The 18,892-nt window shown below is 36.3% G+C and overlaps 1 protein-coding gene across 3 annotated transcripts in view; it reads right to left on the bottom strand.

Moving 5' to 3' along the window:
• LOC131672727 (xaa-Pro aminopeptidase ApepP-like) overlaps window positions 1–18,892 on the bottom strand; it is a 325,757-nt gene that overhangs the window by 144,917 nt on the left and 161,948 nt on the right. For 2 of the 3 annotated variants that reach the window (XM_058950152.1, XM_058950146.1), the window contains exon 3: window positions 1,784–2,110. The exons of the other annotated variant lie outside the window; for it this stretch is intronic. In XM_058950152.1, coding sequence (XP_058806135.1) covers window positions 1,784–2,110 — 327 coding nt within the window. The remainder of the gene's footprint in view (window positions 1–1,783; window positions 2,111–18,892) is intronic. 3 annotated transcript variants of the gene reach the window in all.

Here is an 18,892-nt window from a genome sequence, read left to right as displayed (position 1 = left end):
GAAAGGGGTAATTTATAAAATACGCATCAAAATCAATGCTTCATCACATTCGGTCGAGGGCAAAAATCATGTTACATTCTAATCCCTCCACAAGGTATTAAAAAAAATTAAACTATATTCCTGTCTAATTTTCTATCGCTGTAGATTTGACATGAAAATCATTTTGAGTTCGATGATCAACCAATTTTTAAAACGCTAGCAATGATAAATGTCAATGACAACATGGAACCCGCGCATTGGATTTTTAAATCAACATAAGCTTGGGAAGAAGTTCTCAAGCGTGAAAATTCATGGGTTATAGTTAAATTCTTTAGGTTTGATTGGAATACGGGAAACTTACCATATGATCTTCATTAGCATATTATACAAGATCTCGATTGCCTAGCAGTAAGCACTGACGATGTTATTATGTATGTAAAAAGGTATTAAAAAGTAGAGTGGCGCACTAAATTTGTCGATAATGTCTTCAATTTCAAAAAACTGGATTGTCCTTCCGAACATGAGCCAGAATTTTATGAATTTGTAGTTTGTAATTATTATCCTCCAGGATGGACTGAAAACTTCCATTTCTGAAAAATAAATAAATTTCTAAAAAAATTCAATTTCTTAAATAAACACTAGGGTTCCCATTTAAAAACTTAAAGTTGATCTTGAAATGACCTTCAAAAATGACCTTCGGGACAAGGTCAAGATCATTAGTTAATTTCTTGGACCAAACCCTATAACTTCTATCTGCAAGATCATTCGTAATGCGACTTACTTCGAGATTCGTCATTAAAATCAAATATGACCTTGAAATGACTCTCAGGGGTTACTTTGACCGAAGGTCAAGTTTATATTTGAACGTAAAATTATTCGCTCTTTCCATTTCTGAAATAAAAACTAGGAGTTCCCATTTGAAAAAAAAGTTGACCTTGAATTTGACTTTGAGCTTGACCTTCAAGGTCATTTCAAGGTCACCATTGGATTCCTCGTTGAATTTTACTACAAGAGTAACCTTTAGTATTTATAAAAATATTGTAAACTAGAACATTTTTTGGGTGTATCGTTACTTTTGTTACACCCTGTATAAATCAATATATATAAATTATAATACTGTAGAAAGAGATCATACAATTTTATAGAGATTGTTAAAAGTGGAAATAGGAATTAATATACACCCCGGCAACACATTCCAACGCTTCCAATGGAATAAAAAAGCCAGAGCGCTCGGATCATTCTCGTTACCTAGTATCTCTTGTTACTAATATCACATGCGAAAATCACGGTAATGCTTTTGCGTCTTCTCATAATACGGTGAAATAGTATTGTGGGCGACGAATCGTTGCCCTGAACGTGTACGGCTGATATCTAGCAGTTATTTCATTTCATTTTTCCGACTTCATCCGCATTCGTTTCATCGTGCATGAGCACTTGCATCGGCCTGGCCTAAAACGGGGATAATTAAGCGACACCTAGCCGAGATTACTTAAAGGGCTCTTCTGTTCCACTCTGCAGTCCAACAGAGGGATTCGACGACTCATCAGAACAATTCGATTAGAATATTTAAGATGTTAGTGTCGATATACCCACAATTTCTCTCATTTTCTCGTCTACATTAATAAAGAATAGGTGAAAATTATCCGTCGCGCTATTCATTTGACACACCTAATATGCTAGATAGCACCTGGGTAACGAAAAAGATCAACAACCCGTAACTCGCAAACTTGAAAATTGATTTTGATAAGTTTAAAATTCCACATATTGATCACAATAAGACATTTATAGAAAAGGAAATATTTACCCAACATCCCATAAAAATTTGCGAGCTAAAGTATCCAAGTAATTGCCTTTGATCATTGAAGGAAATTTTGACATTGAAAGTTGTAATTGTCCTTTTAAAACACGGGTAAAACATTCTCGCTCATATACTGAAGGTTGGCCAAAATGCAAGGTTCTAGTTATATCAGTTGTTCCATTGACAAAATGTGCTCCAGCATCACAAAGATAAATTTCTTGACAATTAATAGCAATGTCAGTATATGATGATGGCTGATAATGTATAATAGCCCCGTGTCTTCCAACTGCTGATATTGTTGGAAAACTAGGCCCAACATATTTTTTTTCTTCTCTAAAAACATTCATGATATCGGTTATTTCAAATCAACATTGTTATACATTTTATAATAATAATGATAAAACAAGAATTTTTCATATAGCCAAAATTTTTCAGTATTCTTAGATTTATATTTTAGTTTTAATATGACTTAACTGTACAGAGTTATAAACGTATCATACTGTCTTGATTCCCTTATAATTTTTTAAATGATAAATTTTGTAATGATGGAAAGAAGGGAAATAGTGAGAGATGGAAATTCACTTAATTTTAATTATATCCAGCAACGTTTCGTCAGCAAATTTGCTGTCCTCTACAGGCTGATTTCTCTCATAGTCAAATTATTATAGGCTAAAACCGAATAGCTCGTAGCACAGTCAAGTTACAATAACAAGTTACAACAAATGACAATAAATAAACAATGTTATTGTAACTTGACTGTGCTACGAGCTATTCGTTTCAGTCTATAATAATTTGACGACGAGAGAAATCAGCCTGAAGAGGTTACCAAATGTGCTGAAAAAACGTTGCTGAATATAATTAAAATTAAGTGAATTTCCATCTCTCACTATTTCCCTTCTTTCGATTATTACAAAATTTTTCATTTAAGAAAATTATATTATATTATTATCAAGACAGTATGTTACGTGTTATAGAATTTATTTGATAATATATGAATATATATATATATATATATATATATATATATATATATATACAAGGTGTGATCAAAAAGTAAGGTGAATTTTGAAATTTAGCGGGCTACGTCCGTTCGATCTTCGACTTTTTTATTTGGTTATGTCGGTACACTCGTCTAGAACATACGTTCCAAATTTCAGCTTTGTAGTATGTTTGGTTTGTTTGTGAGAGGCATCAAGGTTAGAAGTGTTTTGCGTGCTCCACGATTTGCTGCTGTCTAAACACATGGATAAATTTTGTGTGAAAAATGGAATCAAATGTTCCAAAACACTTGAAATGCTGAAAGTGGCATACGGTGAGTCTACTTTAAGCCAAAAAAATGTTTACAAGTGGTATAAACTCTTCCAAGAAGGCCGAGAAGACACCGACGACGAACCTCGTTTTGGACATCAACAACTGATGAGAATGTTGAAAAAGTGAAGAAAATAGTGTTGGGAAATCGTCGAATTACCATTAGAGAAATTGCTGATGATATTGGCATCTCATTTGGTTCGTGCCAATCAATTTTGACGAGTGTTTTAGATATGAGACGTGTGTCAGCGAAGTTTGTTCCGAAATTGCTCAATTTCGACCAAAAGAAACGTCGCATGAGCATCGCCCAAGAGCTACTGAATGACGTCAACGATGATCCAGATTTACTCAACAGGGTTATAACAGGTGACGAAACATGGGTATACGGTTATGACGTCGAGACTAAGACTCAATCGTCCCAGTGAAGGCATTCTGGATCACCAAGACCAAAAAAAGCACGCCAAGTTCGATCAAATGTAAAGGTTTTGCTTACAGTTTTCTTTGACTGCAGGGGCGTGGTGCATTATGAGTTCTTGCCACAGGGTTGAACAGTAAATAAGGAATATTACCTGCAAGTTATGCGCAATTTGCGCGAAGCAATCCGCCAGAAACGTCCGATTTTGTGGAAAAATAAAAATTGGCTTTTGCACCATGATAACGCCCCTGCTCACATATCGTTGCTTGTGCGCGACTTTTTGGCTAAAACCAACACAGTAACGATGCCACAGGCACCGTATTCCCCTGATCTGGCCCCCTGTGACTTCTTCTTGTTCCCAAAACTGAAGAGGCCCATGAAAGGACGGCGTTTTGCCACGATTGAGGAGATAAAGACGGCATCGAAGGATGAACTAAACAAGATCACAAAAAATGATTTTTTGAAATGCTTTGAGGATTGAAAAAAGCGTTGGCACAAGTGCATTATATCCGAGGGGGATTACTTTGAAGGATATAAAATAAAAATTGATGAATAAATAAATATTTTTTGAGAAAAATATATATATATTTTTTTCTCAATATATATATATATATATATATCAAAAAGTTTTTATTTTTCTCAAAAAATATTTATTTATTCATCAATTTTTATTTATATATATACAGGGTGTCCCATTTTAACTTACGCACCAAGATAACCCAAAAACTATGAGAGCTAGCGAAAAATGTTTCGAATAAAAGTTACTCGTCTCCGAGGGGGACATATTATGGTGACCTTGACTTTGACCTCGAGGGTCATTTTCAAAGTCATTTGAAGGTCAACTTTGTTTTTTCAAATAGGAACCCCTATTTTCGACCCCGGATTCGGAAAGAGCGGAAAATCCTACGTTTAGATGACCTACCATACGTGGGGTCCGGGAGATCCGCCAAGGTCATTTGAAGGTCAACTTTGTTTTTTCAAATAGGAACCCCTATTTTCGACCCCGGATTCGGAAAGAGCGGAAAATCCTACGTTTAGATGACCTACCATACGTGGGGTCCGGGAGATCCGCCAAGGTCATTTGAAGGTCAACTTTGTTTTTTCAAATAGGAACCCCTATTTTCGACCCCGGATTCGGAAAGAGCGGAAAATTCTACGTTTAGATGGCCTATCATGCGTGGGGTCCGGGAGACCCGCGGTCATTTGAAGGTCAACTTTGTTTTTTCAAATAGGAACCCCTATTTTCGACCCCGGATTCGGAAAGAGCGGAAAATCCTACGTTTAGATGACCTACCATACGTGGGGTCGGGAGATCCGCTAAGGTCATTTGAAGGTCAACTTTGTTTTTTCAAATAGGAACCCCTATTTTCGACCCCGGATTCGGAAAGAGCGGAAAATTCTACATTTAGATAACCTATCATGCGTGGGGTCCGGGAGACCCGCCAAGGTCATTTGAAGGTCAACTTTGTTTTTTCCTGGAGTACCCTACTTTTTTTATCACGGATTCGGAAACAACAAAAAATTCTACGTTCAGGCAAGGTGTAACTTGTGGTTGATCACTCAAGAACATGTGAAGGTTAACTATTTTTCATAGGAATCGCTATTCTCGACCCCGGATTCGGGAAGTATGGAAGGTTGTCCGTTCTGTCAACGTCGAGATGTAACGTGTATTCAATTCTTTATGCTCATTTAGAGGTAAAAGTAAGTTTTTGAATAAAAACGTCGATTTTTGTTTTGAACGGAGTGACGAATTTAGTGTTGAGATGAGTGATTATTAATAGTAAGCATTTTTTTAACAACTGTTGAAAAAGTCGTTGAGCGTTTTTCATGTAAGTATTAACAAATTATTACCACTCTTGTGGTTAGTGTTATCTTTCAAATATGCATTACGTCTTTGATATTTCTTCACAGAATGACCAATTATTCAGGAAATGAAGTCGTTGAAGTATTGTTAGTACTTGGTGAATGTCGCCGGAACTACCGAGCTGCTGCTCGTCTCTATGCTGAACGTTTTCCGAACCAGCGCCATCCTAATGACAGGCAAATCAGAAATATCGAAAGACGTTGCCGTATGAATGATCTTCATCGACAGAGAGGTGGAAACAGAAATGTGAACAACAATGATCCAAGACTTCTTGCTGTGTTAGCAATGGTTCATGTGAATCCTCACATCAGTACAAGAGAAATCGAACGTCGGTTGGGCGTACCTCGTACTACTGCTCATCGGATGTTAAGATCCGTGGGTTACCATCCATACCACATCATCATGCACCAAGAACTCAATGAAAATGATTATTTACTCAGAATGAATTACTGTAGGTGGGCTCTTAATCAACTGGACGAGGATCCCAATTTCTTTTGGAATGTTTGTTTTAGCGATGAAGCTACCTTCAAAAGTGACGGTAAACTCAATAGACATAATTGTCATTATTGGTCACCTGTCAATCCTCATTGGCATCGTCAAGTGATAAATCAACACCGTTGGAGTCTTAATGTTTGGGTGGGAATATTCAACGGGCATATTATTGGTCCCCATTTTTTTGATGGCAATGTCAACGGCCAAGCGTATCTTGATTTTCTGGAGAATCATCTACCTGAATACTTGGAGGACATCCCACTGAATGTTCGGCAGCTCATGTAGCTACAACAAGATGGTGCTCCAGCTTACTTTGCTGTAAACGTTAGAGAATTTTTGAATGCTCAATTACGTGACCATTGGATAGGTCGAGGTGGTCCAGTTCCCTGGCCACCTAGGTCTCCTGACCTGAATCCACTAGACAGCTATTTCTGGGGATATTGCAAGGACGCTGTTTACAAGGATGCACCTACCACTAGATTAGATATGATGGATAGAGTGAGAAGAGCTTTTGCAGCTGTTACGCCTGAAATACTTACAAACGTTCTCAATAATTATCATCGGCGTTTGGAAACATGCTTAGCAAACAATGGGGGACCTATTGAACATCTCATGTAATTGTGCGTGCGCATCATTCATCACCAACTTATTGACAGATCATTATTATTGTTATTATTGAGTTATTCCTCATCAGATTGACTAATACTGTTGATTATTACTACTAATGACTAATATTTTTTTGTTAAACTCTGTACATAAAAAGTTGAATATATTTAGTCTGTTCTAAAATTTACGCATACTTTATTTCTCATATGAAAACATGAAACTGTTCTGAGTAAAGTAATTTGCCATTAATTTGACGTTTAAATGGCCATGGAAAGTTGAATTAATTCATTACATAAAATATTTAGGATTTTTTGTACTTTTCGAATCCGGGGTTAAAATTAGGGATTCCTATTTGAAAAAACAAAGTTGACCTTCAAATGACCTTGGCGGGTCTCCCGGACCCCACGCATGATAGGTTATCTAAACGTAGAATTTTCCGCTCTTTCCGAATCCGGGGTCGAAAATAAGGGTTCCTATTTGAAAAAACAAAGTTGACCTTCAAATGACCTTGGCGGGTCTCCCGGACCCCACGCATGATAGGTCATCTAAACGTAGAATTTTCCGCTCTTTCCGAATCCGGGGTCGAAAATAGGGGTTCCTATTTGAAAAAACAAAGTTGACCTTCAAATGACCTTGGCGGGTCTCCCGGACCTCACGCATGATAGGTCATCTAAACGTAGAATTTTCCGCTCTTTCCGAATCCGGGGTCGAAAATAGGGGTTCCTATTTGAAAAAACAAAGTTGACCTTCAAATGACCTTGAAAATGACCCTCGAGGCCAAAGTCAAGGTCACCATAATATGTCCCCCTCGGAGACGAGTAACTTTTATTTGAAACATTTTTCGCTAGCTCTCATAGTTTTTGGGTTATCTTGGTGCGTAAGTTAAAATGGGACACCCTGTATATATATATAATTTTAAATATATCCTTATTTTTAAGAAAATCTTAAATTATTATGAAAAATGATTGCATAGGTAAACGTCGTCTTATTGTAGAAATAAGTTTTACATTTCAGATATGAAAATTGTGAAACAACATATTCTCAGCAGTTGAATATCATCATATACAGGCCATATCGAAGCTATTGATATTAAATAATTGCATTTGAAAATTTTATATAAAAGTACACATTACACTTGTGAAACAAGATTTGGAGTATTTTTTCGTGCAACCCCTATTTACACTAGATTGAGTTTCGTTATTAAATTCTACAACGAGAGGCCAGACGAGTAGTCTCATAACGTTTACTCTGATTGTGCCTTATAACTATATTTTTTATAACTATATTGAAAATGTTTATATGTTTGACTACAGAGAATTATACTATGTTAGGAGGAAGTAATACTGATTACACAGAGCTTTAAGCAGATATAACATTTTCAACTATCAAAAAATTCATTTTTACAAATTAAAACAGATGTAGTTAGTTAGGCAATATTTTGAAATAGGTATTATGTGCAGAGATTGCGTAATGTCTACTCGCCGGCTAGTTTTTAACTTTCTTGAAAAGTGTATGGGGGTGTGTAAAGGGTAAATAATTCATTAAAGGTATTAAGAATTCAGCCAATAATTACGCTGTAAGAAAGAAAAAAACTATGTTATGAAAATAATATGACTATGAATATTTCGAATTTATTCAATAAAATAAGAAAATAAAAAAAATTACCAACATAACATTAATATAATAACAAGACAATATTACAATAACAAAAAACACTATATTATATATATCTAACTTGATATAAAATTAAAAAATTATATAATCAAGAGTTAAATTAAAAATAAATTAATTTAAATTAATATATTAATGAAATATCGTAATTTTATAAAATTGATATAAAAAAAATTCATAAAGTTGTGGTAACAGTGCTGTTTTCTTTCATTTGATTTTAGAGTTTGACGTAAATGATGTAAAATGTAATGTAATATAAACGGTATTTTAATATACACCTGAGAAGAATTATTATATATATTAATTATTATAGTTTGACAAAAAGAAACAAAACTTATTTTTCAATAACTTTAAAAAACAGCAATAATTAGAATGAAATTTTTTTTAGGTATCGATGTCATCAACTTTTGATTTGACTAATAGGAAATCACGAGGCTTACAAGGAATTACGAAAAAAATAAAAAAATTTCAGTTGGCTCGAGAATAGCCATTTTACAGTGTAAGGAACAATCGAGAACCATCAATTAGTTCGTACGTGAGTTATAGACGTAAAATACGTAAAACACGTAGAGACGTATAAAAATAAAATAAAGCATTAACAGAATCTTAAAATGGCGGAAAAGTAACATTACTCAAAACTTCAAACTCAAATAACTTTCTCAAATCAAAAGCTATCGAAGTAAATCTTTTTTCGTATAATATAAAAGAATCTAGACTTTTTAAACTATATACCACATTGGGAAATCAATATGCAGAAGCTTGAAAAAAAGGTATATTTTGTTCGACAAATCTGACTTTTTTCCATTTTACTGTATAGAGTGTTGCAGCCGGCCAGCAGTCGTCGTGGCCACTTCGTGCCTACTCACCTACAGCTCTCGACCGCGACCCCTGATACTACTTGCTAAAAATATACAAAGATATAATTTATAGATTGAATATCATAGCGCAGATAGATTTTAATTTATTATTTAATGTAATAAATGTAACTTTATTTCAATAAAGCTTGCACAATAAATTTTACCATATAATAAGTTGTGGAAAGGTAAATATGAGTCATGAGTATTTCTACTAAAGCAGGTTTCGACTAGTTTTGATGAACTCACACGTAACGATACTGAAATGGAAGCACCTTACAGATGAGAGCGAAGGTTGAGGCTCTTACCATTAAAAAGCAAAACAAAAATTACTTATTATTGTGATATTATTTGAATAAAAGTTATTTTACATAAACTTCTTTATTTTTTCATGTGTATAAAGTCTTATCTATCCATGAATTGTGCGAGTTGTCGAATTCTAGCCATTTTATATATACTTGTTCGTCGCGTTTTCTTCGAAATTTTTCAATAAGATACCCTATTAAAAAAATTTCATTGGGTTTCCAACTAAATTTTTCAGCTGGATTTCTAGCTAGAATTCACTGAATTTATACCTGAATGTGACTGAATTTACAGCTGAATTTTAAACTGTAAATTTTAACTGGAATTTAACTGAATTTAGATGAATTTGTCAGCTCGATTTATAGGTTACTGTCACTGCATTTCCACTTGGATTTCCAACTTGATTTCTCGCTAGATTTGCTCTGACGAAGGCCAGAGCGCGGGGCTGCTCAGAATGAAAGTCAGCCAACCTCTTCTTCCAGGGAACAATGGCAGATGGTGGCAGCGCGAACTAATTCCTTGTTTGACTGACTCCGATTGCTGGCTGACGTACAATGAATTACTTTGACTGACGCCACGGAATCCTGCTGTGCGGGCAGTGATCGCTTTCTCCAAACTATCCCTACTTAGTCCATTTTTAGGCGGCGTGCGACGAAGTGCTAATTGGTCGCGTGTCGCCCACCTGCTTAATAACCGCTTAGCCTGCGCTCACGCGAGCGCTCTTTCTCTCTCTCTCTTTCTTCAGTTGCAGCGTCTTCTTACGTTTGTCCTTCTACAATGCTTTCTCTTACTCTCCTTAGGTTATCTAAGCTGGGCCTGGTAATTTATGGCGGCTGAAAAAGAGATACGGTATTAGGCGCATAGAAAAGTGCGCCCAATCCTGACCACTGAGCCATGAGGAGGGCAAAGGAGGGAGGCAGAGGGACCGACGAGAACCAGACAACAGCCTTCTCGTCACACAATATTACATAGACGCCAATGTTCTGTAAAATGAAAATTATTCCAAATAAATAAGCTTATTTTAATAAATGAAAAATATATTCAATTTTGAATTCAAATATTGATCTACTTCGAATATATATTTGGCAAAGGTGGAATATATTCACTACCGTTAATTTTCATGTTTCGATATTTTTCGTTTAAGTAAAATAAGAATGTGATAGGTGGCAATCCGCGCGAGGCGAATTTACCCCGTATACAAGGTGTGTTCAAAAAATTTTTTTATTGTGTTGGAATACATGCCCCTGAAGTATGATAAAATTTTCAGCTATATTCACTGTTTACTTTGTTTGCGGTAGTCGCTAAGGTTTGACGTGTTTTTATGAGCTCGGCGATTTTCGTTTTTTAAAAGAAATGGATCAAAGAATTTGTATTACATTTTGCGTAAAAAATAAAATAAAGTGTAACAAAGTGTATGAAATGTTACAAAAAGCCTATGGTGAGTCTGCTATGAAAAAAACAAGTGTTTACGAGTGGTATAAGCGTTTCCAAGATGGCCGCGAAGACGTTGAAGATGACGAACGCTCCGGTCGACCCAGCACGTAACAATCGATGAAAATGTAAAAAAAGTGGAAAAAATGGCTCTAAATGATCGCCGAATCACAATTAGAGAAATTGCTGATGAAGTTGGCATATCAATTGGCTCATGTCATAACATTTTTTCAAATGTTTTGGGCATGAAACGGGTGGCAGCAAAATTCATTCCAAAACTGCTGAACTTTGACCAAAAAAACAATCGCATGAACATCGCTCAGGAGTTGTTAAACGACGTCAACGACGATCCAAGTTTGCTCGAAAGGGTCATAACTAGTGATGAAACATGGGTGTACGGTTATGATGTCGAAACCAAAGCACAATCGTCCACCTGGAAGCATTCAACGTGATCAAGAGCGAAAAAAGCACGTCAAGTTCGATCAAATGTGAAGGTTTTGCTTACAGTTTTCTTTGACTGCAGGGGCGTGGTGCATCATGAGTTCTTATCACAAGGCCGTACAGTTAATAAGGAGTAACCGTAACCTTGAAGTTATGCGACGTTTGCGTGAAGCAATCCGAAAAAAACGCCCCGATTTATGGAAAAACAATTCATGGCTTTTGCATCACGATAACGCACCTGCTCACTCGTCGTTGCTTATTAGTAATTTTTTGGCCAAAAACAATACTGTAGTCGTGCCCCAACCTCCATATTCACCAGATATGGCTCCGTGTAACTTTTTCCTGTTCCCAAAGTTGAAGAGACCCATGAAAGGACGGCGTTTTTCCTCAATTGAAGAAATAAAGGCCGAATCGCTGAGAGTGCTCAAGGACATACCAAAAAGTGAATATCAAGAGTGCTTCGAAGATTGAAAAAAACGCTGGCATAAGTGTATTATATCTGGGGGAGATTACTTTGAAGGGGACCACATTGATGTAAACAAATAAATAAATATTTTTTTGGATAATTCCGGGTACTTTTTGAACACACCTCGTATAGGCGTTTTTAACAGCTGAGCGGCCTTAGACTCAGGTGGCACTCAGAATTTCAGGCACCCCGGCCCGTACGCGCGTCAATAATAAAATTCCTATTAATCGAAATCCGGCACTCGATATCGCAATTGTAAAATAATTAATATCGCAATTGTAAAATAATTAATTTAATGTTTATAAAAATTTTCGCTGGTTTATTAAAAAGAAACAAAAATGTAAATACAGTTTTCTTTATTATGATGGGAAACATGGATGAACTTAAAGACGTTTAAAGAAATTATCAAAATGATTGCACTCGACACTTTTAATATTCTATTAAAGACTCAAACTCCTATAAACTTAGTTATAGATTTTAGTTTAGGAAAAATTGCAACCTTCTTAGTTGGGCGACCACGAATACGCCCCGAGAGATAATAGAATGTCAACAATTAGGAAGTTTACACGGCGTCTAAGCTAAAAAATGGAAAATAAATATTGTACCTCTCATAACATACTCGAACAGGTTTGAAAGTTTCGACGTCGAATTTTATGTCAAACGACTTCAATCAACTACTGTTCTGCAAGAAAATTAAGATATATACCATAGACAGGCTAACCTGCCTTTAACCTAAATTATATCATTCCCACAAATCCTTACAAACCTTAAAAACCACTCCTGCCAACCCTCAAACAGGCTAACCTACCTACGATAAATCTGGGTAGAGCGAGTTTAATCGACTGCTTTTCTATGAGTAACATAAGATCTCAATCACAGATAGGCTTATCTGTTTTCTCCTTAACGTACTCTATCTCTAGATACCCTTACAACCCTCATAAACCGCCCTACCAACCTCCAAGCAGGCTAACCTACCTAACGCTGGGTAGAACGAGTTTAATCAATTGCTTTTCTATGAGGAACGTAAAATCTCAACCAGATAGGCTTACCTGTTGTCTCCTTGATGTACTCTATCCTCAGAAAACTCTACAACCCTCAGAAACCCCCTCTACGAACCCCCAAGCAAACTAACCCACCTAACCCTTGGTAGAGCGAGTTTAATCAACTGCTTTTCTGTAAAAAAATGAATATCTCATTGACATTGTCTCTGATATACCCCTCCTCAGGTAGGGGTGGTTTATAAGGGCTGTAAGGGTCCGTGGGGATGACGTAATTTAGGTTGAAGTTCGGTTAGCCTGTCCATGGTATAAATCTTAATTTTGTTGTAGAACAGTAATTGATTAAAGATTTCAGCGCCAAAAATTCTTTGGAAAAACATATATGGTTTGCTTGTGCAAAAAATTAAGGTATTTTTGTAGGACTGTGTTATTTTTATTCTCTTTTCTGGTGTAACGGAGGCTCAAAATAAAAAAAAAAAGACAAAAAATACCGGCCACACACTTAGCTCGTAAATTAATATGAAAAACTGCGTACAGCTGAAAAAAGAAAATTTTTTCTGTGAACGGCTGTTTTCGGCTCGCGCATCTGGCAATCTTCGGACGTTGAAAACAATCAGAGCGATTTTACGATCGGGCCATCCGGAGTAGCCAGATTGCGAGCATCTTTAGAAAGTAGAGATCTGCAACGCACATGTGTATCCACCGATAGTACTGTTATTTTATTTTAAATAATTTCAATATTACTAATTTCATTTAAATTAAGAGAAGCGCATTTGCTTGCAGATCTCTTAAAAAAATGCGAAATTTATCTATTGTAAGTAACATTCAAGTAATCAACAAGGACTATTTTAATTAATAGTTTTTGTTTATTGCTCGGATAGTTTTAATTTTATACCTAAATATAAATATCGAAATAATTCATTATATTTCCGTATTTATTAAGTTTTTTTTTTATTGCGAATATTGTATGTTTAATCGTTGAATGCGCTCAACTTTGCGTTAGAAAATTTAAGAACGGCTTGAACGAAAGTTAATGACTATATTTATTATAATTAACTCTGATATTTCAGTATTTCTTAAGGCTTTTTGATAATTAAATAATGGTTAAGACTATTAATATCTTGTTTGTTTTCAGATAAATGTGATCCTTAACTTTTGTTCTGTACTTTAGTTTTATTATAGATTGAGTAATATTTTTGTAAAAATTAGAGTACCACACACACAGTTGAATTTAAATAGAATTAGTTTAAATAATTAAAGGTCAAAATAGTACATACAGGGCCATCTACTTAAATGAGGCCACTCCCGCACACTCCGCCCCCGGCCAATTAGGGTTCGAATTTCGCTTACGCTTGAGACACTCCCCAAATTTTCCAACCAATTAAGTTAAGAAAATTTGAGTTCTTCCTGCCCAAAAATGATAAAGATTTTCGAGTGGGAGTCTCTTGCGAAAAGCATAAAAGGGAGCTTTTCAAGAAAATTAGGCAGTTATTTTTCTAATTTAGTTCGTGCAACCATTTCAAATTCGTTAGCTATTTTTCAAGTTCGTCCAATTTAGTTAGTTTCAGTTATTCTTTCCAGTGTGTGTGTGGGAAACTAAGATGAAAGTTAGTAAGGAAAATCAAATAAATGGCTATTTTCCGTAAGGATAGACCAAAAAAGTACGTCTGAGAATTGTTTCGTCAACCGACGTTACACTGGTGTGATTCCGGACAAGCTTACAGAGTTTCAACTAAATCGGAAAATAACACTTCTTTAGTATTATTTATGAAAAAGGTGACTCGTGAACAGTCCTTAGGATAGTTCACGTGGAAATTTCTCAGTGTCTAGCGACTCAAAAGGGCCAAATATGCCAGATTATTCGAGAAACGAAATTGTTGACATTCTGTTATCTCTCGGGGCATGTCAAGGCCGATATCGTGCTGCAGCAAGATATTACCGTCAAAATTACCCAGGGAGGCTTCGGTACTCAAACAACGTGAGAATCCGAATCATTTAACGAAGAGAGAGATGTCGACCACGAATACGCAGAAATCATCGTTGCATTATGAGACAGAACAACGATGATCCATTAATTCTCGTTGTTTTGGCAATGGTTGATTTAAATCATCATATCTCTTTGCGTGAAATTCAGAGACGTACTGGAATCCCAAGAACAACAGCCGGTAGAATTTTGCGGCTTCATAGATTTCATCCGTATCACATAACTTTGACTCAAGCTTTGATGCCAGATGATCTCCGCCGCAGACTCGAATTTTGTAATTGGGCACAAGCAAGGATTCGTGAAGATCCTGAATTTTTCATAATAATGGGTAACTCATTCGCCATAATAGTCATTATTGGTCTTTTCAGAACCCTCATTGCGTACGTCATGTTGATAATCAGCATAGATGGAGCCTCCAAGTTTGGTGCGGTATGATAAATGGTTATCTGATAGAACCTTATTTTTTCGATGGGAATGTCAACGGCACAGCATATCTTAATTTCCTGCAGAATGAATTACCAGAATTATTGGAAGATGTGAACTTGGAAACAAGACGACGATTATGGCTTCAACAGGACGGTGCACCGTGTCATCGCTCACTAATAGTTCGTCACTTCTTGAAGCAACAATACCGAAGACGATGGATAGGCATTGGCAGTGACATTACTGAGTGGTGTCCAAGATCACCAGATTTAACAAGTCCCGATTTCTTTTTATGGAGCTATTTGAAAAGTGTTGTTTATGCACAGCCACCAACAACACACGGCAAGATATGATGCAACGCATCATATAAGCTTGTAGAGCTAATCCGCGTCACGTTTTATTGTCCACAGTTGAAAACTTCGAACGTAGAATTCAACACTGCATAAATTTGAACGGCAGTATTTTTGAACATTTTATGACTATAACTCTATTTATAATCATCGTCTTGTCTTCATTGGCTGGGCATTCTTACCTTGCCTTAATTGGCTGGGTAATTGAAACCTCGCTTTCATTGTCTGGGTATTCCCACACTGCCTTAATTAGTTGGGTAATCAATAATTCGCCTTCATTGGCTGGGTAGTCAACGTTTTGTCTTTATCGGCTCAGCATTCTCGTCTTGTCTAGACAGACTGGACATTCCCTCTTTGCATACATTGGTTAGATTGGTTCACTTTACTAAATGTAGCACGAACACACGTAATGATTAAATAAAAAACGACCTTGATAACACAGGCCAACAAGGTTTCAGAACCAGAGACCAGACATAGTACACCTGAAGGATTTTAGTGCGCTGAATCTAAATCCGAGCTCAGAATTGTGCCAGCACATCAGGATTTTGAGATATCCTAACCTAAAAGTGCGAAAATCACGTTTTTTTGGCTATATTCGGTACGTTATAACATTGTGAATAAATTTTTTCATGCAAAACTGACAACGACATCTGAAAGAGCAACGGCCGACAAAATGCATTACCGATTTTTTTATGTCTTTTTCCAGCAGAGATACCGTCAATTGAAATGTGCCATTTATCAATTGATTTATACTGGAGTATGAAAAATCTTGATTTTTTTTGGATTATTCAGTAGTAGGAAAAACTTACACTGGCATATAAAGGTCTACCATTGTATTAATTTACGGCGAATCTAGCTGCATTTATTAGATGCACTCTAAAATGGCAGCTATAAATTTAGTGCAGGCTAAGGCAGATGGTTATGACCTAAATGCACTAAAAATCCTATAACTCTAGAACCAACGACACATTAACTTAAGTGCGCTATAACCTGCAAGCTCAAAACCATGACAGGATTGCCTAAGTGCGTTATAACCTACACTCAGCTTAAAACCACGACAAGTTAACCTAAGCGCTCTATGACCTGCGAAAAGTTAAGCTAAGTGCGTTATAATACGCGGCTGGTTGACTCAAGTGCGCTATAACCTGCAAGCTCAAAATTATGGCAAGTTAACCTAAATTCGCTATAACCTGCTACAGGTTAATTTAAGCGCGCTATAATCTGCAACAGGTATGTTAAGTACGATATAACTTACAAACTAGAATCCACGACAGTATAACCTATATGCGCAGTAAACTTCGAGCTCTAGACCACTACAGGTGAACTTACGTTCGCTATGATCGGCGAGCGCTAAACTCACAACAGATTAAACTAAATGCAGTGAACAGTGAGGTTCAAGCACAGGACAAATTAATTTAAGTGGACTGTAATCCATAGCATTTCAACCTAAGCTCCAATGTAGTTAGAGAGGTTACACTAAGAAGCTGACAATCTTTAGAATGTATATTCTTAAACCTATAACCGCCAATTCTGTGATGTTATGCTTTCTTTTTGTGAAAACGTTGGCGCTTCATTTCAAACGATCGTTGAAGAGATTTACGTTTGTGACTAGTAGGGTTATTACCCTCCCTTTTCAATGACCAGCAGTAGTCGGTCATCATTTTTTCGTCCCACCTTCCTTGGTTGTGTTGTTCCTTTTGTTTAAAATCTTGGTGAAATCGTTCACCCATCTCCTCACTATATGCTCCAAGATTTTCTGGGAAATAGTCCAAATGAGAATGAAGGAAGTGTATTTCAAGGCTCATTAGACAACCCATTTTTCGGAAATTCTGTAACACGTTGGACACAATAGTTTCAAACTGCGGGTCTCGATTATTGCCTAAAAATTTTTCTGTAACATCTTTGAAGCTCAACCAAGCATTCCTTTCAACGAGAGTCATGGTTTCGATAAATGTATCATCTTTCATGAGTTTTCGTATATCAGGCCCAACGAAAATGCCTTCCTTAATTTTTGCATCACTTAATTTCGGAAATGTGGCTTTCAAATGATTGAAACATTTACCTTCTTTATTCAAGGCTTTCACAAACTGTTTCATTAAACCTAATTTGATGTGAAGTGGCGGCAGTAATACTCTCTCTCTCTATCAAAAAGACCTACGTAGGCGACATTATGAGAACCTATTTTCCATTCTGATCTTGTGGGCCATTTTTTTGTTACCCAATGCTTATCTCTTGCACGGCTGTCCCAAAGGCAGAGGAAACACGGAAATTTGGTATTTCCCGACTGCAAGCCAACTATAAGATTTATCATCTTAAAGTCACCACAAACAAGCTAATTGTGAGTCTTGTAATTTATTTTTTCCAGTAGAAATTGAAAACTATTGTATGATTCTTTTAGTGCAGTTGAGTGACCTACAGGAAGTGCCGTATACTCATTTCCGTTGTGTAGTAACACAGCTTTGAGACTTTGTGTGGAATAATCAATGAAGAGACGCTAGTTTTCTGGCTTGTACAAATCTTGGATATACAAGTTAACCAATTCTTCGATGTTATTATAATACACCATCACATCCTCCATTGTAAAGTACTTTATGAACGCCTCTTCTCGGTTTCTGTAAATTGACACTTTTGTTCCAGGTAATAATAGCTTCCTTTCTTGGAGTCTTGAAGCATATAGTTCAACGTTATCCTTTGGAAGATTGAGGTCTCGAATAAAATCATCTAACGAACTTTGGTCAAAAAGCTTAGGACTCTCGTCATCACAACTATCTTCAAAAGAGACATCTTCAGTTATATCAATATCCATCGGTTCAACTTTTGCTGTGTTACGTCTTACGACGCATCCTTTTTGTAAAAAATGCACATTCGTGAAATTCAAAGCTGCTAACCTACTCGCACGTCAGCTGACGAAACGCAAGGTGAATGACACTCCGAAATAAAGTGTTACGGCTTACGACGCATCCTTTTTTGTAACAAATGCACATTCATGAAATTCAAAGCTGTTAAAATACTCGCACGTCAGCAAAAACCTGACTAAACACGAGGTAAATGACACGCCTAAATAAAGTCACCAAACGCAAAATTTATATTCAGCAAAAACAAAATGTCACACCATATCGCAATACTGACCTGAAAAGAGCTATAAAAGATATAAAAAGGAATGAATAAATTACTCTCGGTAGTTGATCAGTAGTCCGTCAGTCAGTCAATAAGTACCTGTAAGACTCAACTCCGTACACACCGGTCCAACAATTGATGATTACTTTACTTAATAAACTCGCGACTGTTACAAAGTAATATCATGCAAGTAATTATTCAACGACCTATCCAAAACAATTCAACAAGCAGTTAGAGCCTGCTACATTTATACAATTCAACAAGCAGTTAGAGCCTGCTACATTTATACAATTCTACAAGCAGTTAGAGCCTGCTGCATTTCTGTCAACAATTAAAAACTACGATTATCAAGGTAGTGCAATTATCAGACATACATATTTACATTTCCACAT

This window comes from Phymastichus coffea, unplaced genomic scaffold (genome assembly GCF_024137745.1).
Source record: "Phymastichus coffea isolate CEN01 unplaced genomic scaffold, Cenicafe_Pcof_1.1 PCOF00012, whole genome shotgun sequence".
Taxonomy (NCBI): Eukaryota; Metazoa; Arthropoda; class Insecta; order Hymenoptera; family Eulophidae; genus Phymastichus; species Phymastichus coffea.
Note: the sequence above shows the minus strand (reverse complement) of the source record. Positions and strands in the feature narration are given on the sequence as shown.